The sequence below is a fragment of the Poecile atricapillus genome, chromosome 29 (assembly GCF_030490865.1).
Source record: "Poecile atricapillus isolate bPoeAtr1 chromosome 29, bPoeAtr1.hap1, whole genome shotgun sequence".
In the NCBI taxonomy this organism is placed as follows: Eukaryota; Metazoa; Chordata; class Aves; order Passeriformes; family Paridae; genus Poecile; species Poecile atricapillus.
The window spans coordinates 414,546-439,357 of NC_081277.1; the positions used below are offsets into that span (position 1 = coordinate 414,546).

General features: G+C 41.5%; 2 protein-coding genes across 7 annotated transcripts; both read left to right on the plus strand.

The window, feature by feature from the left end:
• The first annotated feature begins 220 nt into the window (after positions 1-220).
• Positions 221-9,959, plus strand: POLB (DNA polymerase beta). 2 transcript variants are annotated; one of them, XM_058859254.1, is made up of 15 exons: positions 221-374; positions 452-509; positions 584-650; positions 1,174-1,248; positions 1,746-1,804; positions 2,522-2,571; positions 2,963-3,014; positions 4,004-4,058; positions 4,146-4,218; positions 4,710-4,780; positions 5,497-5,583; positions 6,842-6,906; positions 7,443-7,582; positions 8,192-8,302; positions 9,834-9,959. In XM_058859254.1, the coding sequence occupies exons 1-14, from the start codon at positions 314-316 to the stop codon at positions 8,284-8,286; spliced, it is 1,008 nt and encodes a 335-aa protein (XP_058715237.1). In that variant the 5' UTR covers positions 221-313; the 3' UTR covers positions 8,287-8,302; positions 9,834-9,959. The 2 variants fall into 2 exon arrangements, with proteins under 2 accessions (XP_058715237.1, XP_058715238.1); XM_058859255.1 differs by lacking the exon at positions 9,834-9,959 and having other exon boundaries at positions 8,192-9,701.
• A 1,302-nt stretch (positions 9,960-11,261) lies between these two features.
• Positions 11,262-24,730, plus strand: VDAC3 (voltage dependent anion channel 3). 5 transcript variants are annotated; one of them, XM_058859257.1, is made up of 9 exons: positions 11,262-11,332; positions 14,057-14,128; positions 15,232-15,281; positions 19,294-19,446; positions 20,494-20,546; positions 21,822-22,049; positions 22,910-23,060; positions 23,930-23,987; positions 24,237-24,730. In XM_058859257.1, exons 2-9 carry the CDS (start codon positions 14,062-14,064, stop codon positions 24,326-24,328), a joined length of 852 nt encoding a protein of 283 aa, XP_058715240.1. In that variant the 5' UTR covers positions 11,262-11,332; positions 14,057-14,061; the 3' UTR covers positions 24,329-24,730. The 5 variants fall into 5 exon arrangements, with proteins under 5 accessions (XP_058715240.1, XP_058715241.1, XP_058715243.1 ...); XM_058859258.1 differs by lacking the exon at positions 11,262-11,332 and adding an exon at positions 11,341-11,833; XM_058859260.1 differs by lacking the exons at positions 11,262-11,332; positions 20,494-20,546 and adding an exon at positions 16,527-16,636 and having other exon boundaries at positions 14,051-14,128.
• The last annotated feature ends 82 nt before the right edge of the window (positions 24,731-24,812 follow it).

Consider the following 24,812-nt stretch of genomic DNA (forward strand, 5'->3'; position numbering starts at 1 on the left):
AATCTTAGATATGTGAGGCAGACACGTGTGTGCTGTGCGTGAAAAGAGGATTGTGAGGGGGCCTAGGTCGGCAAATACGGACATTCGAGACGCGGGTGGTGACACCCGAAGCCTATGACACTCGGGCAAGAGCTACGCTGACGTCAAGCCGTGAGGAGGGCCTGTAACGCGGCGCACCGACTTCTGCCGCTCTCCTCCGCCATCTGCGGCCCCGCCCGGACCGAGACCGGACGCGCCGTGACGCCACTGCCGGAAGCGGCTCCCTGCGATCGCTGCCCGAAGCTCCCGCGGGTGCTCGGTGCTGGTGCCGGCCATGAGCAAGCGGAAAGCTCCCCAGGAGAGCCCCAACGAGGGCATCACCGATTTCCTCACCGGTAGGTGTGTGCGCTCTGTCGGTTCCGTGGGTGGGCAGGGCCGCGGCACGGCTGCTCTCACCGCGGTTCTCTTGCAGAGCTGGCCAACTACGAGCGCAACGTGAACCGGGCCATCCACAAGTACAACGCGTACAGGTACCGCCTCCCTCCCGCCGCGCCGCCGTCCCGGGCCCCGGCCCATTCGGGCCCTGACCCACGCTGTTCCACAGGAAAGCGGCCTCGGTCATTTCTCGGTATCCGAGCAAGATACAGAGCGGGGCGGAAGCCAAAAAGCTGGTAGGTGCTCGTGCCCGGGTGGCCGGCGGGAGGATCTGGGACAGCCGGAGCGGGGACGAGGTGCCGGAGGTTCCTGGGAAGCGTGGCTGCAGCCCCGCTTCTACCAGCGCCTCTTTCCGGTACCCGAGTCGGAGTTCGGGGACGGGGACGAGGTGTGGCTACTGTGGGGGTGTCGGAGCTGGAACTGGGCATGCCGTCTAAGTCTCGGCCTGTGAAAATATCTTTCCCCTTTGCTCTCTTACTCCTTTGTTAATTTAGAGATCTTGAGCAGTAAGAATGAAAGCCTTGTTCAAACTTCCTTCTTCGGGGAAACTTGATACAGCCCTTGCGTTACAGTGTTTATGCCGTTTATATTGTACCCTTGAATTCTTGTGCTCTTTTATGGTCCAATATTTTACTGTAGTCTTAGGTGTCCCATAGTTCTTTCCGGACTCTAAATTGTAGGGACTTTTCCTCGCTTCCCACACAGAATGACTTTAAGTCATTGAAATTAACTTGTCTGTATTCACCCCCCAATATTTAGGATGGAGTAGGTGCTAAAATAGCCGAAAAGATAGATGAGTTCTTGTCCACTGGAAAACTACGCAAGTTGGAAAAGGTGGGTTTCATTCTCTTGTTTTGTGTTTCTCAATAGTTGCTTTTCTCGATAACTTGCAAAGTAGCCTGCTTGCTTTGCACAACTCTGTTGTTGTCCCTAGAGAATCTTAAGAGTGGTGAACACCAGAGTGTATGGTAAATAGAAATCAAGGATTGAGAGGCTCGGCCAAAGCCAGAAAACTGTCTACTTAGGAAAATATTTTAGCTTACGTAATCAGCATGCGCAGGTCTTCTGTCAGAAGTGGAATTCTGTTACTGGAAGGCTGATGAGTTTCATGCTTTAGGCCTGCTGTTTGCTAGTTGGGTGGTTTTCAGGCTAGTTATGTGTGGCATTATTCTGATATGCCATACTACCCTTGGTATTATTTTGCAGTGACTTATAGTGAACCTTCCAACCAGAGTCTGACTGAGCTGTTTTGTCTTCTCAAGGCTTCTTTTTGTTTGTTTATTGCAAATGGAGTAAAGAAGGATTTGGGTTGCATTGCTTTGTTTTTGTAGATTCGACAAGATGATACAAGTGCTTCTATCAATCTCCTGACACGAGTCACTGGCATTGGGTAAAAGTTTCTTGGGCTTTTTTTGGTCGTTTTTTTTCCCTTCTCCTGTTCATTTGATAGACTTAGGACCAGTATGTGGATGATGGCACATAATGAGGAGAATGAGCTTGAGCTCTTGATGTAATGCCCACACTGATACACCGTAGGCATAATTACAGGATCGAAGGAGACAAAAGGATATAGAATCATGAACTACGGACTTTGTGGTACGGGAGTGGAAGTGGGACGCTCCTGTGTGCAAGCTGAGAGGGGAAGGAGGGAGATGCAGGTCAAGAATGGAACTGTGAAAGTCTGACAAAAGTGGAAGTGAGACTCTGGCCTCGGGGCTTTTGTAAAAAGACAAGCAGAGCCTTGAAGCACGCAACAAAACAAAAACAACCAAACAAAAAGCCCATCATAACACTGCTGCAGTGTTACCATGCATTTGGTATTATTGTGTGAAGCAATATTGCCTGTTTGGTGTGATTTATTTAATTTTTTACAATTATACATCAGCATATAGTTGTATCAGTGCTAAAAAATGTGCAGGCCAAGCTTTGGATCTCTGCTGACCAAAAGCATAAACTGAAAATGCGTATGCTGGAAAGATGTAAGCGTCACGAGCTGCTTTGGTCTTGGCCTATAAGAACCTAGACAGTTATAAATAATGTGAATGTGCTGTTCGGCGTTGTAAGATTCTTATTGTTCCTGATGCCAGGTTGCCTTGTCTCTTTGCAGTCCTGCTGCTGCTAGGAAGTTTGTCGAGGAAGGAATTAAGACTTTAGAAGGTAAGTGTAAATATGGGGCCTCGATTCACGTTCCAGTAATCTTTTTTTCTGTCAAGCTGCCTTTTCTACGGCGGTACTGTGGTAGCATATATGCCCTAGGTTTTGAGAAAGGTGTGTAAGATTATAAAGCTAGTATACAGTCTTAAGGCATTTCATACATATCCGAAGTAAAGTACGTGCAGGTTACGTGGATGGTAACAAGGATTTTGGCTCTTTGGTGGTCTGTTAAGTTTTTATCAGAAGTGCTCTGTGCATTTGTGGTTATCCTATCAGCTGTTATGTAGTTTGAAATTCCCTCCTTTGAGGTTGTATTCTCTTTACGTATCCTATACGTGCATCATCTTTGCATTTAGATGTCAGTTAACTATTTTGTTTGGATATTTTTTCCTAGATCTAAGAAAAATTGAACACAAGCTGACCCATCACCAGCGAATTGGGCTGAAGTAAGCTTTCTCGGGTACAAGTTAGGGTGCTCGGTGTTTTTAATGGCTCCTTCAGACACCAGGATGTAATGTCAGGTTACGCAGGCTGAGTAAGATTCTCTTCTCCCTGTGCTCTCCATGCTTTTCAGCAGTTATTTAGAGCTCTTGTTTCATTGGGGTTTGAAGTCTTAGTCTGCATTCATAGGGAAGTTGATATCAAGTGACTTCCTCAGTTAGCTCACAGAGAGTCACTTTAGTGAGATTATGGTGTTGTTTCTTCACAATCTGCATTGAAGTGGCCCAGGCTGTTTTTTTAAGGTGCTATGAACAAGGTAAGACCTTTGAATGTCTGAACTTGAGAATGCTGCACGGAATGTGTATTTATCCCTCTGTATTCAGCTTGACTGCTGCTTGTTGAGTGTCTGTTTGGTGTGGTAGTTCTGGAAGAGCTGTAGCTGTGTTTGTCAGAAGCTTCAAGTGAACCAAATAAAGCAAAATGGTATTTCACTTGCCCTCTTTTTCTCACAGTCCAGCAACATTATGACAATCTGAATTTTACAGTGCAAGCCAACTATATCTGGAGATGTATTTGAGTTCTGAGCTTCCATTTAGCTCCTTCCAACATAGATCATCTCTGACCATGGGCAAGGGACCTGTTCCTCCTGCTTGCTGGAGGGCTGGGTTTTGTCAGGAGCCTTTTGTATTTCCAGAGAGCTATGTAAATATTAAGCAATTGGTTATATGACGATACTTCTCCCACCTCATAGCAGTTCTTTGTATACAGTGGAAATACTGAAGCCACGTTCTGAGGATTGTTAGACTCGCAGTTGTGAGTTTTTACTGTCGCCTTGCAAGATGTTTTCTAAGATGTTTGATGAGACTCAGGAGCTTTTTGTGATGTGACAGTAGTGTAAGTTAGTACTCTTACCTCTGATAGACATCTAATTGACTAAAATTTTAAGATGCTGCCCCTGCCACTCTTTCAGATACTTCTATTTTTATATTTGCAGATACTTTGAAGATTTCGAGAAAAGAATCCCAAGGGAAGAAATGCTGCAAATGCAGGTAAGAATCTCTTTGTTAAGAATGTGAGGTACTGATGGCCAGTGAATGACTGACACCTCTGAACACGCTTTTTTCCTTTTTACATAGGAAATTGTGCTGAAAGAGATAAAGAAGCTGGATGCAAACTATATTGCTACAGTCTGTGGCAGTTTTAGGCGAGGTTGGTACTCTGTGATCTTGTTATCTTTATTTTGGGATAGAGTAAGCAAGGTGAGTTACTACTTATATTGTTCTTCTTGGTAGAGTCTGTGCTGGAACCTGGCCTTTCCTGTTAATATTATTTTGACTAGCTAGTTCAGTGATGAGACACCCACATAAATCCTTGCTTCTCCACCCTTCCCCCATAAAGAGTAGGCTGTTGTAATATGGTTTGCTTTGTTTTTCAATTAACAACATTTGTGCTTCGTTGCTCTAGAGTACGGCAAGAAAATTTTGGATATTTTCTTAGCTATGTGGAATATAAACTTTTTGATGAAAGAACAAGATTCTTTTACTTTAAGGTTTGTTTTTTTTTGTTTTGGTATTATTTCCAATAGCGACCATTTTCTGCTAGAAAAACACGTTTACGGGAAGAGGTAAGGCATATGTTTACCACCATTAGTATACTTCGCCACACACAGAAGGGTTTTTCTTCGCTTCTTTCTTGCCTAGGTGCAGAGTCAAGTGGCGATATGGATGTTCTCCTAACCCATCCCAGTTTCACATCTGAATCATCCAAACAGGTGTGTTTCTCAGATGCTGTGGATCAGTACTGTACACTGCATATAGTCCCAGGCTTGTATTGCAGCTTTTTGTGGTTTTTTATTTACTGTAATATTAAACTTTTCTCTTGGATCATGATTTTTTATTACAATCACTTTTCAGTTCCATGTATTATGTTGTGTTTCTCTTGCAGAACTAGTGAATGTGCTTATTTTTACCCTTCTGTCCTTCTTCCTGTCACACATACTCCCCCCCCCTTTGAATTCATGTGCTTTTATAATGCAGAACTGTAAAGCTAGCTGGATTAAAGGTAGACCGAGTATCTTTTTATGTAGGCATAATCATTTAGATGATAGGAAACTTGCGCTGCCCTTGTAATCTTTTGGGATTAAGTCTGAAGGTAGTATTAATGACAGTGGTTTTGAGTGGGGTTTTTTTGCGTTCCTTCTATCGGTTCATTGCTTAAAAGCTGGATTAGATTTGTCATTTCCAACTAAAGGCAATCTCACGTGGGGGTATTGGTGGAAATTGTTTTCATGTTATACGACTGTAATTTTATTAGCTTTTTCCCAGTATTATTGTAACTTTTCTTTCTGTTTGGATCAAATTTCATGTAGAACAGTACATATAATAATGATGATGTTCTGCACTTATAGGAGCCTCTGTCTAGTAAATAGTTATGATATTCTTCTTATTTGTGAAGTAATTTTTTCTTCTTTGTTATCATTGTTCCTAGTCAAAACTTTTGCATCAGGTTGTAGAACAACTGGAAAAAGTCCACTTTGTCACAGATATGCTGTCTAAAGGTGACACAAAATTCATGGTAAGAGTTTTTTGGGTGGTGAAGGATGCTGTGGCGGGATTACTTTTCCTGACAGAAGCTAGGATGAATACAAGATATATTACTTGGACTACTGGAATTGGGGGTGGGGATGATGTGTGCTTGTTTTTTTAATTCTCTTGCTTGCACCTCACAAGAATTTCCGGCAGTTAACTCTTAGGGAATACCTTATGGTAAGATTTCAGTATTAGAAAGTGTACAGATATTTGTGTGTCACTGTTGGACATGATGTAGAAGTGTGGGTTCTATGTAGCACACCAGAAAGAGCTGCTGGGAAAGGCCTTTATTCTCTGAACTTTTCAGCCTTTTATAGGGTTTTACGCTCCATGTTTAACATGATTGGTAAAGGGAACACCAGCTCTTGTCCCATTGGTGGGACAAGAGACAAACACGCTAACCACGGCTGTACAGAACTGTTTTGAGAAAGTGGTTTACAAAGGTAGTTCTTGAGTGAGAGACGCTCCCAAGGGACTTTCCTTTGGGAACAGATCAGCCACGGACAGGCTGTAATTCTCTCAGGCTCAGAGAAATCAGGTCCACATTTGTGTAGTTCTGAACTCTGCTGACATAACCATCATCACATAATGTCAGTTGCATCTATATTGCTGGATGTTTCTTGGAACCTCTGCACGACGTCACTTCGTCAGTTGCACCAGTGACTACTTCTGTAATTGTGTCCTCAGGATCTTGAAAACATTTAGCTTTGATCTCAGAACTATGTTTACCTGATTTTGTCTAATACATAATATACTTTTGTCTCCTTTTGTGTCAGTTTTGCTGCAGAACCTATTTAATGGATAAGGTACTACACTTAGGATATCATAATAGGGATTATGTGGGATGCCTAAAGCAAGTAATGAATGGCAAGAACATTAATTTTTTTAGATCCCATGCTGACGGTGCAGGGCTTTTTTTCTTTTCTTAACCTGCATGCTGAAAATATGCCTGATAATAATTACAACAAGGAAATGAGGAGTCCCGTAATCCTTCCTGGTGCAATAAGAATTTAAGAAACAGTCATATGCTGCACTGAACAGCAGTTCTCATAACAGTGTAAAACAGTGATTCACTGTATTCTGATATCTGGCTCTTCTAGTAAAATACTTATTCAATTGAGCAGGGTTTTAACTTTGCTTTCCAGGATGGCTGAGGATTATTTAGATGTTGTTTAGGGCTGGGGAGGTAAAGATGATTCTCGAATCTGTTTTAATTTCATTTGAATCTTTCACTTGCCTCATAGGGTGTCTGTCAGCTGCCAGATAAAGAAGATGGAACTGCCTATCCACATCGGAGAATTGATATCCGGTACATGCACCAAAACCCCCGACCCAAATCCGTAGTTTAGCTGTCTGCTACCGAGTAGGCATTTGCATCGATTTTTGCATTCAAATCTCTACTTCCGTGTTCAGAACATGGCATTCACTACGTTTCTAATGCCTTTGCAGTGTGGCAGCCGCTGGACAGCTGCCAGTAGCTACAACAGGTTATTAGCAGTAATGCTGTGTTTCAAATCCCAATACTCTATTCAGATTCAGAATTGTGTCCTATTTTATCATCCTGCTTTGACATTGATCCTCAGCAGGAGTGCAAGCACCATAAGCAGGTAGTGGCTGAACACCAGTAACTTCTGGGTAGGGGTAGATATGCTGAACCTTTCTTTCACATGCAGTTCTTTCACTCTTGCATCTGGCTTGTGGGCAAATTAAATGTACGGAATTGCCGAATGTAGACACAGAAATACAAAGTAAACTTACGAGTGTCTGAATGACTGAATTCTAAATGGCTTGTTACTTCTGTGTTATATATTTATTCTAAGTCTTCGCTTCTGCTTTTTATTCTAGGCTTATCCCGAAAGATCAGTATTACTGTGGTGTACTGTATTTCACAGGAAGTGATATATTTAATAAGAACATGAGAACTCATGCTCTGGAAATGGGCTTCACAATCAATGAATATACAATACGTCGCTTGGGTGTTACTGGTCAGTCTGGGCCTTTGCACAGAATATTCTTTCTAGTTACGTACTTTGTGTGATCTCCTTCAATTGGTTGCAATGTTTCGGAAATACTTCTCATAAACGCTATAGTTTGTGAAATTTTTCAGTGTCCTTTTTGGTATTGGGCACCGTTACGGAAAGAAGGGGCAGGCTACTTACATACAGGCAGCTCTGTGGCATAAAGTTACCTCTTTGGGCCTCCTAATCTACTTAAAGTCTTACTGATTTAAAGATTTTTTTTCTGTGCCATGCACAGCATGTGTTTGGTTTCCTACTCCTTTCACAGCGTATGTAATGTCCTTCAGTTGCTTTGCTTTGGAGGAGAGCTGACTATATATACCCACACACAGTTATAAATTTATTTAACTGCTTAACCACATGGTCCCAAAGTTAATTATCTTATTTCCTTTGACACTAATAAGAATCAGTATGTAAACCTTATCAGAATTTCTTGGAGGGTGGGGAGGTTGTTCTGGGTGGAAATTTTTAGATCTTTTACCTACAGCAGTTTTGTCATAATCTTGCAATGCATTTGGCATTTCTGAATGGTAGAGGCTTTCAACCTTTCAAATGGCCTGTGTAATTTGCTTGCAGGAGTTGCTGGAGAGGCCCTGCCAGTAGAGTGTGAAAAAGACATCTTTGACTATATCCAGTGGAAATACCGAGAGCCAAAGGATCGGAGTGAATAACTAACTGCTTGTCTAGGTTTGTAGCCTAGAGAGATGTTTTCATAGCTTTTTAAGAACGTGTGAAAGTGCATAGTCTTACTTTGGATGTTACGTGAAAAATTGCATATTACTGATGTTTAAAGCAAGTCCACAGCACTTGAACAGAACGTGTTGTGAAAATAAATCCTGTCGGATTTCATTTTCACATAATCACAGATTAATTTGGGTTAGTAGGACTCCCTAAATGTTGTGTAGTCCAGTCCTCCTGCCATGAGCAGGGCCATCTTTGACAAGAGAAGATTGTTTAGAGCCCAGTCCAATCTGACCTTGAATGTTTCTGGGGATGGTGCATCCGGCATCTCTTTGTCTCTTATATACATGCAGATAATAGAATGAAAAAGCGAGCTATATCATGAAGTACTCCTAAAGAGTACCATTTTCAACTACTGTCTGTATCTTCTCATACCTGTGTTAAGTGCTGAAGCTTATGACGAGTTGTTTTGTGTACTTCTAAAATCTTTCAATATGGGCTATATGCTAAGATGGCAATTCTCCTATTGTATGTGACCTCTGAATTTTGTTACTAGGTATGTTGCATTGATTGCTCTGTGTTTTGTTCAGCTTGTAAAGTTTGGTCTGATTAATTGATGCACTGCTACCACTCCTGTAGATTCAATCTGCCCTTTTTTACATGCAAACCTGTCAAATCTTCCCCTTTAACTGCTGGGAAAGGTAATGGGTATTTTGGAAGTGAGACAAGGTCTCTTCAAGAATGCATTACTAGTTGCATTTGGGACAGGAGTTCTGTTGGTTAACTTAAAACTTTTCAAAGTAGTAAACTATTGCTTCCATGTGTTACAGAGCATGAGCTTTGAATGTATTGCAGCTACTATATTTGAATACCTTGTAGCAGTAAGGCAACTGTATTACAGAACTGCAAGCTTGAAAAGATGAGACTTTTGTATATAGTCAAATTGACTATTGCGAACAATATAATACTTCTCTTGGTTCCTTAATGCTTAGGTTCTCTATTGGCATCTATGAGGGCAGAGAGGATTTTGTACAGTTAGACTACTTAACTTGACCTGAATCATGAAACAGATGTACCATTTCTTATTTTTATCTCACTTAAGCTTGCGGAGCAACTACATTTTTAACTTGTCCTTATATAAGGAGAGTTGATTAATCTTAGTAATGGAGATTATAGGCTGATGCTCTTACTTATCCATTTATTTTCTTTTCTTGTTAGGAGTTTTAATTATTTTCTGGGAATGTTCTCCAATGCTAATGCATGCAGTAGTATGTAATGAAAAGAGGTTAACTTGGTACTATGTGAAGTATTTTGATGCCTCATTGTAAAAATATACATAGCTGATATATTTAGTATTTTCTTCAGTAATCAGTAGGAATAAAAAAATGGATTATTCCATCATGAATGTGTAATGGGGTTTATTACTTTATTAGCTGTAATTATAGAAGATCAAAAAGCATAATACATTTGCCATGTTTACATGTTTCCTGGACAGCACACAGCATTACACTGATGCATTCTCCATCATCTTCAACAGGTTGCCCAGAAAACAACTTTGTCTTGTGTCAGGATGTGACACTGATGACTGGGTTCTTTTCCCCAGGACTGAGAGTAACGAGACAGAGGCTGTCTTCTCGTGTTTGGACTTGGCTGTTTATTCTTCTCTTATCTTTGTTTCATATATACAGAGTACAAGGAGCTATAATATACTAAGAAAGGTGCAAAATGGCTAACGAAGAACCTCTTCAAGGTCTTTTATTTGTCCAATTAACAAATGCCATGTAAATTATTTTTCTTAGTGACCCAATGACCCGACACCTGTGTGCTGCACTCTGCGGCATCTTCTATCCAATCGCTCATTATTACCCAAAAATCCCTAGAAGATGGAGAAAGGGACATCAGCCAAAGTCCTCCGTCTTGTCTCTTGTTTTCTAAAATAGCTTGAACCTTAAACTTTAACTTTCTCACTCAGTGACTTAAGAAAACTCCCTTAACTTACACACTTACATTCCCAGTTTCTCAACAGCTGTCTCCCTGATGTTATGTGAAATTTTCTTTCTTGGGTGTCAGTCAGGTATCACAGATAAGGGCACATTTCCTGTGCCTCTGACCCCAACAGTCTTTGGCCTTGACACGGAATTTGTTGGCTTTGCAGTCTCTCTCCATAATACTATGAATTCTTCTATGTGAAAAAAAAAAAGAAAAAAAAAGAAAAAAAACTTCTTCAGAGAGCTTGCTTGTTTTCTTGTGAGTTATATAAATATACATTGTGTCTTTTTTTTCCTCTCTCTCTCTCCACTCCCTATATCTCAGTTGTCTGGCTTTTCTTCTAGACTTGTACTAGACTGCAAGATGTCTGGTTATCATGTGAAGCAATGGCTGTGAACTTTGTCACAGGGAATCTGTATAATGGGGCGGTCTTGTTTGGGTGCATAGACAACCTTATTTATGTGCAGAGTAACAGTTGGGCTTTGTCAGCAAGACTGGCTGCACCATTCTGTCGGTGTTTGGTTTTGTCCCAGTTGCCGAGCCTTACCTTAAGATTGGGTGGGCCTGTCTCCTTGCTTTGATTCAGGGCTATAGTGGCCCTAAGGGGTTTGTCTGTGCACAAGTTCCAAACGGGGCTGACAAGGAATTAAGGAGATTTGTTAATTAGGTAGGTAGGGAGGGAGGGAGGTAGGGAGGGAGGTGAAGGGTTTGAGAGGGCCTTTAGTGTGTCCGCTGGAGTCTCATACGGACTCTGACGGGCTGGGTGAGGCAGGGCTGCCCTGCTCACCTCGGCACTGAATCCTTCGTCCCTCCGAAGCACAGCTTTGTACCGGCGGCCGAGCCCGGAGAAGGCCGAAGCGCGCTCCTGCGCGTGCTCCCGCGACACCGCCAGGCCGTGACCGCGCGCGGGGCGGGGCGGGGCGGGGCCGCGCGGCGGAAGCCGGCCTGGATGGGCGGGGCCAGAGCCGGGGCGCGTGCGCAGGGGTGGCGCCGCGCATGCGGGGGTGGGGGCGCCGAGAGCCGTACCGGAGGCAGCGCGGGCGGCAGGTAGCGCCGGGGCCGCGGTGGGGGCCAGGGCCGTGCCGGGCCGGGTGGGATCGGGTCCCGCGGCGCTTTCTGGATGAAGCCCGGTGCTGCCCTCTGGGCCTCACCGAAGCTGAGGCGGGCGTCCCCTGAGTCACCTTGCCGCGGCGGGGCTGGGCCAGAGGCTCGAGGGGGCGTCGGCCGCTCGCTTCGGTGGCAATTCCCCGTCCGCAGGCCCACGGGCTGCCGAAAGGGCAGCCCCGGAACGCGGGCCAGCTCTGTCTCTGAGACCGGGTGGCTGGGGGTCTTGCCAGACGCTCCGGTTTCTCGGCCGGGAGGCACGAACTTGTCGGGCGGCTGTGCCCCAGTGTTCCCACGGCGCCGGCACTTCTCCAGGGAGAGGAAGAGGCGGCGGAGCGCGCCCGCTCCGTTACCCGTTGCGTAACGTGGGCAGTGCCGGGGCGGGGGCGGTGCTCGCGCTCCTGGGGCCGCGCAGCCGCCGCCCCTCCGGCTCCCCCATCAAAGGTGCGTGGCGGTGGTTGTGGGCAAGGCCCCGCATCCGTTATGAAACATGAAACCGGCCGTTCGGTTATTGTTGTTTCTTTGGGGGTTTTTTTTAGGGTTTTGTTTGTTTGTTTGTTTTTTTACTTGGTTTGGTTTTTTACACTTATTCCACAGACCCATGAGTGTATTCTTGTGTTTCTTTTCTCACTTCACACTGTGTTTCGTTGGCTGTTGCCATTTCATCTGTTTGATTCGAGTTTAATGTTAAGAGCTGTGAAAGCGAGATCGATTCCTCTAGACAAGTCGGTTGTGCAAGTAGATCTGCTTGTTAGCAAAGAATTTACGTGTTTTGGTATGGGCTAACCTCGAGTATCTCTTTTTTTTTTTTTAATACTGTTTAAATGCTTGCATAAAATTTAACATGCATATTTGAACACATAGAATGCAGAAGATATAGCTGCATAGTGTAAAGAAAGTGAATAGGCTCACAATTCCAAGATGTCTCGGTAGCCTTGTTAAAATGAGGTGTAAACACAAGAGATTGTCACTCAAAAAGGTGAGATTTAGGTTGAGAAGGTGCTGATCAGAACGGTAACGTCCTCCTTTACTTCAGGTATTTTCAGTGAAGCTGCTGTGGAGAGCCCCAAGACTACTGAGCACTTTTGTCATTTGTCTCTCTAAAGCCCATACCCATCTGTGCAGGGAGGCAGAAAGGCTTAAGAGGCAGCCAGCAAAGCATGAAAGATGTAGAGGGGTGGCATGTTTTCAGAAACTGGAGTGAGGGGTTATTATTTAAGGTCTCATTTGATGTAAAAATCTCGATGTAATTTGAAAGTTAGAACAGACTGATGTCTTTCAAACTCTGAATTGGTCAATCCCAACTCCCAGATTATGTTGTGGTTTACCACCAACTATTATGAAGCTTTCAGGTTATGTGGTTTAGAGGCCAGCTATAAATCCATTATCATTGAGTTCTGTAATGTTTCCATGGGCTCCAGATCCTCTAAACCCACAGGTATGTATAGAACCATAGAACATCCTGAATTGGAAGGAACCCACAAGAACCACTGAGCCTGTGTACTGACAGAGATCTACTGCAGGTTAGTTATTAAGTCACCGAACAAGGAGTTTGTATAGTATGCTGTGTACATTGCCCAAGTGCTTCATTTTAGGATCGGCCGGCTGTCTGAAAGCAGGACTGTAGTGTTGCATTTGCAACAGGGAAACTGCGTACACCAGTAAGTGACTAAAATGGTGGAGGACAAGTGATAACTTAAGTACTTCCACACATTTTGTTCACCTCATTACTTTTAAGATTAGTCTTTCAGTTTGGTATAAACAAATGGGGGATCAGGGATTTCTGGTGTTGGGTATTGCAGAGAAGAATATGAACAAATGCATCAGCAGTAGGAATAGCAAAGAATTGCCCTTAAAATTAAATGAAAGCAGCATCTTTGATAGCTCTTCTCTTCTGGAGCAGGTGTGCCTTTACATTTATGTACATTTATTTTAGAAGAGGAAGACTAATTTTTCTCTGGGGAAGAATTTGCCTACTTCTTTATTGTGAGCTTTCTGATGCAAAATCCCTAAATTGTGATAACTAATGAAGTGTATTGTCTACACTGCAATATTACATGCCCATCCTTTTGAACTTTGTCCTCTTATGTAGTTGTAACAGTAACATTAGGAAATGTACCCCTATTAGCAAATTTAGGTTTTGCTGCTCTGTGTATGCAGTGCGCTGATGGCTACTGGACAGTGTACAGAGATGTCTTTTATATTTTTCAAATCTCTGGAAAAGCTTTCTATGAAATCACAAGTGCAGATGGAAGTGAGATCTGTTTTCCTTTGGGATTGTTAGGTGTTGATGTAGTTTCCCACTTGGCGTCCCTTTCAGAACGGGTCCTGTCACAAAAGCAATGTTTCCTCATTAGAACAGCAATAAGACTCCTATGAATTCTTTCTGCAGTGTAAGACTGTGAGGCCAGCGTATGTAATTGAATGTAATAGCTGGGGTTCAGTGATTGTGTATAACGGATTGGCTTTTATAAATTCTTTGAATTAAATTGACAAAGCAGCAATGATGCAATGATGACTCTGATGAACATTCTTCAAAGATTTTACAGTTCTGTATCGGTGAGGTACTCGGAGACTACTAATCATAGACATTTATTAATGCTTTTGATGTAGTTTAGATTTTATGCTGTTACAGCTAAGATTTTTACAGCTTCCCGTATGTTTCAGATCCAATGGCTGTCCCACCGTCATACTGTGACTTGGGAAAGTCTGCCAGGGATGTTTTCAACAAGGGATATGGTAAGTAAGATGAGGATCACCTTCCATATTTTTTTCCTTAGGCATCTTGAAAACGCCTGCAAGAACATGAATATTTCAGAGATTCCCTAATACCTTATGGCAGAAAATCAGCAAAGCCCTGGAGCATCTAGTGCCTTCTGATTCTGAACTTGGGATGTACATTATGATAGTACTGCACTGGCGGAGAGTTTGAGGGGAAGGTTACAAGTTTGACCTTAATAATATGCGCTCCAGAACAGTCTGAAAAATGCTGCGCCCTTTATTTACCTTCTGATTTTTCTATTTGGAGTCATTAAATCAGGTATACTAAGATAGATTGCTGTAGGAGATCGTATGTGGCAATAAACAGGTTCCTGAGGAAGAGTGATCTTTATGTTAATTGGAATAGCCTATTGTTTAAGCTGGAGTACAAATATTTTCACAGTCCATGCATTTGTCCCTTTTCTGGCAACTGCTAGAAAGTGTTGATTTTTTTTTTTAAATCTGATTTTGAAATTGTCAATAAAGATTTAATTTGTATCCCAAATCCATATGCTGCATAAAACTAAAATGCACTGTGGTCTGGAGTTCAGGCTTTGCTAAAATCAACTCAAGTTCCATGCTTTAGTGTCAGTTACTTCAGGCTTTTCTGTTTAGTGCAAGGGCCAGATATTTCCCTAGATTCAGAGCAAACAGAAAAGGAAGAAAGCAATAGCACTTTTATGTATGGCACTGATTGAAGTAAGTTAAAACATACGTTTTTTGGATAGGGGAAAAGAAAAGTTTCCTGCCCTGTAATCAGAAATAAAATGTAAACTATATAAATCAGAAGAGATGGTTAACCATATTGATGGGTCCCAGACTGCAAGTAGCTGCAGAAGGTGGAGATACTTGATAGTTGGTGTCTGTTATAAGTTATTAGGCCACTTACTTTGAGTTGTCAAAATTCCTTCAGTCATCCATCTATAGTCCTTGTAACCCTCAGTATGATCAACAAGTGTTTAAACATGAAAATAGGCTGTTTCAGGTCAGTGTACCCTATCTGGCATACTTTGGGTATGTTGGAAATAAGCCTTGTTTGCGTCTTTCAGTGAAACAGGCCCTGTGTGCTATTTTATTTTCAGGATTTGGAATGGTCAAGTTAGAGTTGAAGACCAAGTCTTCTAGTGGAGTGGTAAGTATTGAGGGCTTTCAACATCACCAGCGTAGCAATGGAAGGACAAATCCCTGAACTGGTAACAAGTATTAACTTGCTAGCAGATGTAGCTTCTCTCTTTCATTTCTCATTTTAAGATTCATACCTGACTGAGATATTTCTACAATAGTATGTAGCTGATGTAGCAGTACTTCTTTTCCTGGGGCGTGCAAAAATTTTCACATACCTTGTTGTTATTTTCTTCCCTGTTCCATTGACACATCCCAAACATGAGTTTCTTCACCTTACATAGCTCTAATTTCTGCTTAGGAATGCAATTGAGTTTCCTTGCTGTTACTAGTTTTCATGGGATTTTTAGTCCAGAGGGACTTTTATCAAAAAGGTCAAGGGACAAATAAGCACCAGAGTTTAACTTAGCTGCATTTTCACTCATTTCTACTGTGCTTAAACTGCAAGATTTAATTAAAACTGAAAACAGTCCTTCTGCAGTACCCTATATGTAGAATTTGAGAGCTTAAGTAAGCTTTAACATTCCAAGTAACAAGAATATTCTGTGATCCCCATTTTAATGATGGAGAAGTGGAGCTTCCTTGCAATTTCACAGGAGGGCTGGCAAAACCAGGAATCGCTGTCATAATTTTGATCTTTAACCACAGGCGTATATTATTTACTAGATAATATTTTTTTACACTCACTCTGAGTTCTGCACGTCTTGCCGCTCAGTGCCGTTCTGATTGGTAAAACGAGCTGCTTTTCAGCCTACTTTGTAACTGTATTTGCCTGAGCTCCCTCCTTGCGTTCTCATTGTGCAAATGGTGCAAGTCCTTACTTTTGTCTTAGTGTATCCTGTCTTAATTGAGCTTTTGATGATTACTTCCGTTGTGCACCAGGAACATGTAAGCATGAGGAGCTATGTGGTCTCCATACTGTGGCTGCCTTCCCTTACTGACATCACTTGATAGGCAGTTTTCCTGGCTGGAAGTTTTGATTCTCAAATAATATGCTAATAGTTAATTATGCTGTCTTCTGATTGTGATGGAACATGAACAACTGTATTAAGTTCTAAAATGGGCTTTTTCTTTTCCATGCAATTTTCTTTGGATGTTTATCCAGTTGGTAAGAATAGTGACTGTTTTGACATGTTGGCTCTTTATTGCTTTGTCTGACAAGGCTTTCTGTGCTGCGTACTAAGTCATTTTTAAACTGCTGAATTGTTTTCAGTCATGTTATTATTCATGTTGTACAGTTTGACTCTGTCCATAGCTCTAGATCTGCTGCATGATCCATGCATGTAAAGCCATTTGCAATCTTTGTCCAACAATCCACAACAAGAACACTGAAAAAACAGCAAGAGGGAAAACAAGATCAATATGGTATCGGTACAGTTGTCTGTTGCTTCAGGTTTTGAGCTTGTGTGTGTTTCTGATGAGGATTCCGATGCAACAGAATAGAGTTTTGGGGATGGAGATGAAGTTAGGAACGAAACACGAGATCTAATTCATACACAGATACTGATAGTACCTCCGATTGTTACGACTCAAACATTTGGGTGTTTTTCTCGTGAACTTTAAAAACAACGGTGATACCTGTAGACGTAGAAAGCCACAATGACGGTGTCTGTTGATTTGAACCGTTTCATAGATTGCAAGTGGTTTTGCCTACTAAGTGTGTGGCATTCCTGTAGATGCTGGGCACCATAAACTAAAAGGACAATCAGAAACGCCGCTTAACTGCTGATGCAGACTGGTGTGTGACATGGAGCCAGAATGAGTTTGATTTTTCAGCTACAAAAAATTAAAGAAATTATGTTTTGGTGAGATGTTCTGGTTTACACAGATAAAGACTGATGGCTGCAGACTTTTGTCTCTGCGGTTTCTGCTTCCAGAAGCAGACTGAGTTCTTGATGCCTGATGGAATGCTTTGGCTTTTGATCATATGACAATGCAGGGTTTTTTATTTCCTTTGGCTTTGAGACAAGTGTTCACAATCTGTCCTTTGCTTAATATGAGAAAGAAACCAAGCTTTTTTAATCAATTACCTGTTCTAAGATAAGACAAAAGTTACTTCTGAATTCTGATGCAGGTTTGAGATGTCTTTACACTGAATTTGTGGAAGTGACATTAGAACACTGTATAGCAATTATGTCTTAAAGTAGTCTAAACGCATCCTGACTTTTGTCACATGTTTTTGTTAGCTGGCTAGATGTGTTACAGTAACTGATGTGCTATTGTAGTAGTGCACTACCTTGTCCCTTCCTGCCCCAGCAGCATCCCTCACTGCCCCAGACTGTGTAAGGAATCTGACCTGGCTCCCTAGCACTTCTCAACCGCTTACAGACGGTCTTTGTATCCTTGTATGCTCTGCAAAGTTCAGAACTGTGAAAGTAATGTACGTCCAGGAATACAATCCTGGAATGAGAAGGATCTGGAAAGTCGGGGTTCCAAAGCTTGGATATGTTGGGAATGGATCTTGCTGTCTCTTAATCGCTGTATCATTCAGTATTTAAACTTCAAGAGAGACAAAACTTTTACATGTAGTGACAGATTATTTATCTTCCTTCAAGGGAAATACTTGAGAGATGAGGATAACAAATGTGAGAAGTTCTCAGATGCTTCTTAAAATCTAACTCATACACCTTGAGTTTGCTACTGTGGCAATATACCTACTCAGTGCTTAATACTTAGCTGAGTAGACTGCCTCTTGAGCTATTCCAGGAGAGAGGTATATTGAGACTTCAAGTCCACTAAATAACAGGAAGCTCTGATGTGTGGAGCACTGATTGAATAGCATATTACAAAATACATGTTACACAAAATGCAAAGTTGTTGGTTCCATTACACTACTCGGTGAAAGACCAGCCTGACAGAGACGTCAAGGTGCTGGGGTCAGGGTACTTCCGGATACTGTAAAAGAGAAGAGGTCTGCAATTTGAAGGTGCCTTATGAAGGGTGACAGCTTCTGAAGTGGAGTTACGGCCTGAGTTAATGAAAGAGAAGTTGTGGGGGAAGGTACTAAAGTCATCACCGTAGTATATGAAGAGTCTAAATGACAATATCGTAAATGGTAGGGGGAACCAAAATGTTAATCCACAATGTTAGGGTGCAGTAGTCCGTATGAAAAGCATCAGTTCTCCTGAAAACATTTTCACTGCTGAAACGGGAAAAAATTACAACCATGAGGAAACATATGAGGTGTTTGGAGAAATGTGAGAAAAGACTCTTTTTTTCTTCTTGCTGTTCTTCTAACGATGTAACGAGTGTAGGATTGCTTTTGTTAAGGGGGAGCAGATTTCCAGGACTGCAACAGGTGCTTTTTCATCCACAATCGGCCCAGTACTACTAAGATGATAAAAGGAATTAGAGGAGATTGTGAAGAAAAATATGGGAATATATACTGTGTTGCATCCCGAGCAAGTATCTTTTTATATCTGGGAATGGAGTCGTGTGAAGGTACAGAGCAAATTGTGGAATGTTGAAATAACTGCCACTTTGGCAGTGAAAGTCAGAAAAATAATTTTTTGATGGATAAGCCTGGAAAAAAGTATGGTTAAAGTTAAGATGGGGGAGAGGAAGTAATCAAATCCCATGATGAAAAGTAAATGAGGGTGTTGGATCTTTGTGTAATAAGGCTTCTGCCAGCCTAGGCAAGTTCCAAAGCTCTATCAGTACACCTCAATAAAAGAAATATTCAGAACGGAGATGCCAGAACGAGTAGCATTTTGTGACACAAAGTAAATTATTTTAGGTGGAGATAAGGAAGAGGAGGATGATGATTTTGAGGGTTCTGTCAAAAGGCCTAAGGGTGTGAGTGCTGGCACTTGACAAGTGGAAGAGCTGAATGTAATTAAAGAGTGCTGAAACTCGTGACCCTGTGATTAGCTCAGCTGATGAGAGCATGGTGGCTAAAAATGCCAAGCTTGTGGGTTTGATCTCTGTAGGGGCCATTCGTGTAAGAATTGGACTCTGTGATCCTTCTGAGTCCCTTCCAACTCTGTCTGTTTTGTGATTCTGTGATGCTGTGCTCTTGACAGGAGTTCACTGCAACCGGTTCTTCCAACACAGACACAGGCAAGGCTTCAGGCAGTCTGGAGACCAAATATAAGGTCAAAGACCAAGGACTTACATTCACCCAGAAGTGGAACACAGATAACACATTGGGAACAGAAGTTTCTGTTGAGGATAAGGTAAGACCAAGTAGATACTTTGGAAATGTTTCTTCATCTGGTATGAAACAGTATTGAGTTGAACAGAAAACAGTGGAGAATGAAAATTGCACAAAGTATGTGGAATATTTGAAGAAGTTACATTTATTTGCAGAACACACAGGCTGGGAGTGGGGAGTTGGCATTCTCAGAGCCATGAGCTGCTAGGTAATGATTTGAGTATGTACAATTACTGCAGTTACTAGGTGTGTGGAATTACCTAGCTGGTTGAATGAACCTAATTATGTAGAACTGTCACTGCTGCAGTCAGGCAAGGAAGCCAAAGACGGATCTCGTAATTTTAAATGCTTTAATGTATAAGAACTCAAGTTCGGCTGCCTTGAGATAGAATATATTTTACAAGGTTTAAGAGAAAGATGAGTGTTTGCAGCTTGGCACTGCTTACAGAGGGTTGTTAGCATACAGCACTCTCAAAACATGGTTCTTTTGGACATTAACAGGTTTATGCTTTTCACTTAATGCCTCAAGTATAAGGTAATGATACCAAAGATAGTAAAAGTTCTGTGGTGGTCTGCCACATATCGCCATTCATGCTTGTACTTTTACCTGTGCTTTAAAATGGAAAATGCTGTCTAGCTAGAGGGGAAAAAATGAGATGGGAATGTGCTTTGGCCAGCCAGTAAAGAAGTACTGTGTCTTAACAGAGTATCTGTAATTAAGAGAGAGATGTTTGAGCTACTCTTCGAACTATAAAGAATAAGCAAACATGAACTGAGTAGTTCTCTTTCTGTCATTATTTTGTGAATAATTTTCTTGTCAGCACTAGATGTGTCATCTTCCTGCATGTAAAAACATACCTTAAAAGTCTGTGCTGTTAAAGGACTTCATTGTGGGAAGAAAAAAAGTCCTATTTTAATCCTTCATCGTGCAGCATCTTCAGATGTTGTTATAAATCATGAGGGAGACATGGTATCTGGTTTTCTCTTTAGACAGGAAGTAGAGTTCTAGTAGTAGAATATAACAAATTATGTTTCAACCGATTTTTGAGCAGATGTGTTTTCTTTGCAGTTCGCTACAGGGTTGAAGGTGGCTCTTGACACTACATTTGTACCAAACACAGGGTAAACATTTTCTATTACCTTTATCTAAGGAATGCTAGAATTTCCACTAACTTCTAAAAGTACTTACTCTATTCATTGTGTAAAAGCCCAGCATTTATTGGAGAAGATTCTGCAGTCACTAGAATCTTCTGCAGACAGGGGATAATACTTAACTCAGAAGGACAAGTTCTGCTTGAAAGCATTCTTCAGCTTTTTGTCCAGTGGCAAATTGTTTTGCAGTTAGGTACTAGATCTCTCACTCTCCCCTTAAACAACTATGTCTTCATGGTGTTGACAGTCCTAAGGCTGTCAACTCGGTAAAACTTTTTTTTTTTTTCCTGATGTTTTTGGCCAGATGTCTGCGCAGTTGAATGAGGAGGTAAAATGGGAAGTGGAATAGGACTTAGCTGTCTTTCTCAAGTCTCATGTAGTTAAATTTGGTAGAGCAAAGAAGGGGTGTTTATGTCTGAATAATGCACAAAGATTGAGACTGCTCTGCAATAGTGACTGGTATTAATTTACTGCTGGGGAGAGCCTGTCGGAAGAATCCTGAGTGTGAAATACTGCTTGGATATGAGGAATTAGAAGCTAAGTCAAAAATGAGACCCCAGGCCTACGTGTGAGTGACAGGCAGCACAAATGTTCTGCTCTGTCTTGAGTGGAATAGAAAGGGAGTTGGGGAGAGAGTTAAAGAGGTGGTGAAGTTTTGTTGTAGTTGTGTTTAAATTGGTAGCAAGATCAACAAAGACGTGGATTGGAGAGAGCAAGAGGTATCACAGTAGGGACAGAAAAAGGCAGACTAAGTAGATGCTGTCTGGAGGATGCAGAAATCTACTTTTGGTAGAGGAGACTGGTACCCAGCAGTGAAGAAAGGAAAGCAAGTACTGCACAAGGACAGTGGAGAGAACAAATAGACAAAAATTCATTGAAAGACAGCTGTTGCTGCAGGTTTATGGATGCTCCTGAAAGAAACTGAAGATGCCGTAACACATTACACAAAAAAAAAAATTGAAACTAGATGGGTGTTAAAGCATTAAGTAGAAACAATTTTGTCTTTCTTGCTTCTTGAGGATTTTAGGGAGTTTGAGGTGATAGGGGGAAACGTGACACCATGTGAATATATGTAACACCATTATCCTTATCCTGTGCCCTCTTCAGCAGCAGTTAAGCTTTGAGTAGGAATTACAGTAGTTTCATTAACTAGCCTTAAAGACATGACATACATATTGGAATAAAAGTACATGTATTACATACTTGTATACTGCTGTGGATAAAACGGTGTGTTTCTCTCTGCAGGAAGAAGAGTGGAAAGTTGAAGACCTCCTACAAAAGAGAATATATACATCTAGGCTGCAGTGTAGACATTGATCTCTCTGGACCAACCATTTATGGCTGGGCAGTGTTGGGCTTTGACGGCTGGCTTGCTGGCTACCAGACGGCTTTTGATACAGCCAAGTATAAGCTTTCACAAAATAATTTTGCCTTGGGCTATAAGGCAGGAGACTTTCAGCTGCATACTTATGTGTAAGTACCACCTGAGCCTAGAAAAATGTTATCAGAGGAGCTGAACTATAGGGAATAGTTAGCAGTAAGGCCTTAGGTCAAAGGTGGGTGAAGGGAAGGGGATGCCAATTTGTTTCCAGTTAATTTATATTCAGTGTTTTCATTTCCAGTACAACTTCCCAACTCTTGGCCGTCTTGATACCTTGTTTCTGAGCAATTTTGGGGTTTGCATATCTAAGAGGGTGATGTTAAGGCACTTTATGGTAATCTGTAATTAAAAGCTGTGTGCTTTAATTTCTGTTATGGCACAAGAGAAAAAAAGCCTTCAAGTAAACTACTCTACCTTCCCCTCTCCATCAGACAGGAAATTTCTCCCTCAGAAATGCCCAAGGTGACGGAGAAAGGCATGTGTAGCATTGTGTTTGTTTCCGGCTTTCATCACTGCATAGCTCTAGTCTTGGTATTCAAATGGCCTGAGATGCTTTGAAGCTGGTGTATTTAAACAATTGCAATGCAACAACATTGTTTTCAGTCTTCTCATTCCCATAACCCAAGTCTCCTTTATGTGTTACTTCACACTGGCTTACTTAAGACAAGTAACCAGGTTATCTGGGTGGGTTGTTTTTTTCATGTCAGAACCTCAAACTGTATGTCTCTGGCTGTGGGAAAGTCTTGTTCCAAGCAAAACGTGTTCTGTGGAAAAAAATAGCAGCAGGAGTCTGCCAGCTCCAGCTAGGAAGTAGTGAGCCTGGGTTCAAGGAAGTATTGGATCTCTTGGTTCATTTTAGGAGATAACGATCAAATGATTGTGGGGAAAGGTTAATATAAAGAGTTACTATAAATAAGGCAAGGCTTGACTCACTTGCATCTATTACAAACAGGAATGATGGCACTGAGTTTGGTGGGTCTATTTATCAGAAGATTAATAATAAGGTAGAGACATCAGTTAATCTTGCCTGGACTGCTGGCAGTAACAACACACGTTTTGGTTTTGCTGGAAAGTACCAAATGGATGAGAAGACTTCCGTTGTGGTAAGAATTTTTTTACAGAAATGAGTATTTCAAGCTCCCCTAAAAACTGAAAATTCGTGTTACAAAGCAGTCACTTTAACTAGTTACTGAGGAAGTACAGTAGATTGCAAACTATGGCTTTTGTTGTGGTTCATATTTAAAATTTGAAATTGGTACTTCACACATCATTCTTTTGAAATTATGGGGGAAAATAAATCTAAAATAAAATTTTGTCCATATGCAATAGTCCGACTAGCGTGCTTGGAATACTGTGCTGGTGTACTGCAAAATATATTTTAGAAGACAGTATCCTTTTATTTCTTAAATCCATAGTGTAAAGTTGTGTTATAGTTGCAATGGTGTAAGTTTAGCTGAACTTACAGCCTTCTCCTGAAAGTAAGTTAACCCTTGAAAGTCAGCTGGCATGTGTGTTTTAATACTAAGAACTGAAGTAGCAAGCATTTATGGACTATTGAACCAAAATCAAAGATGAGAAATAGTATTGTAAACAGCTCAGTAATACAAAAAGGGGATTGCATATTCCTGTATTTCTTGCTCATTACATTAAAAAAGAAAATCACTTCCGAGTGATTTTAACAAGACAGGCTCTGAGGGACTGTAATAAGTAGCTATTTAAAGGATATAAAGACATAATAGAGGAAGCAATGAAGAACAGCATGGCATTTTGTGTAAGCAGAATTTGACCACCATTTCCTTAAACTGAAGACTTCTGAGAAAAGATTAGGAACGTGCTTCTAATAGAGGTTGGTCTACAAGTAACTGAAGAGCATTAGCATGCATAAGCCACCTTTTCTCAGGGCACTGGGACACTTCTGTATGAATACTTAACACAGTTTATAAATACCATGTTGTTTTTTTTTTTCTTGTAGGCTAAAGTGAACAATGCCAGCCTCATTGGAATTGGTTACACTCATGCCCTCCGACCTGGTATGTAATTCTCACTGGTGGCAGCAGATAGCATTAAGTACTACACTATGGTTTCATTTACTGTCATCTTAAGAACAGAATAGATGAACAAAGGAGCTAGAAGTCTTTATGCAGACTCAGAAAAGTAAAGGATGTCTGTGTACACAAGTTCCTGTAGCAGCTAAACCACATTACTGAGGTCAAGTACCTGAGGGAGAGCACTGTACAGGGATCTCGGTGAATGATGGTTCTCATGACTTGCTTTTGTAGGTGTAAAGCTGACCCTCTCGGGCTTGATTGATGGCAAGAATTTCAGTGCTGGAGGTCACAAAATTGGGCTGGGATTTGAGCTGGAAGCTTAACACAGCTTTAAGTAAAACAACTAGTGGTGCTCTGGAAGATGAAGGAAAAGTGTACCCAGTGTATTTCAGCCTTAATATTACTCTGAAATTTGAAGAAGTGTGAACTTTCTGCTCTTCCCAAGAATGACTTTAACCCAGTGTTGAAGTCCAGAGTGTGCCAGCACAACAGAGGAAGACACCTGAAGGCATGCATGGAAGTTGTGATGTTTGTGCCACATTTCGGTTTCCTGTATTTTAAATCTGTTCCAAAAAAACCAGAAGAAACTCCAACCTCTCCCCATTACTGTATTGCATTTTGCATGTCCTGTACTTCACAGCCTTTTATAAAAGGAGGTCTCTGTGCTGTAGTGGAAATTTGGGGTTACATCAGAATAAAATAAATTGCTCACGGTCAGAACAGAAGGTTGGTGTGTGTTGACTTGCACCAAGGTTCCATTCAGCTTGGTTTTTTGGTGTTTTTTTTTTTTTTTCTTTTCATGCAACT

Coding starts and splice junctions, on each gene's coding strand:
- POLB (XM_058859254.1), top strand. CDS start 314: ATGAGCAAGCGGAAAGCTCCCCAGGAGAGCCCCAACGAGGGCATCACC. Junction 510..583: donor CACAAGTACAACGCGTACAG/GTACCGCCTCCC, acceptor GCTGTTCCACAG/GAAAGCGGCCTCGGTCATTT. Junction 5,584..6,841: donor AAGGTGACACAAAATTCATG/GTAAGAGTTTTT, acceptor CTTGCCTCATAG/GGTGTCTGTCAGCTGCCAGA.
- VDAC3 (XM_058859257.1), top strand. CDS start 14,062: ATGGCTGTCCCACCGTCATACTGTGACTTGGGAAAGTCTGCCAGGGAT. Junction 19,447..20,493: donor AAGTTTCTGTTGAGGATAAG/GTAAGACCAAGT, acceptor TTTTCTTTGCAG/TTCGCTACAGGGTTGAAGGT. Junction 23,061..23,929: donor ATGAGAAGACTTCCGTTGTG/GTAAGAATTTTT, acceptor TTTTTCTTGTAG/GCTAAAGTGAACAATGCCAG.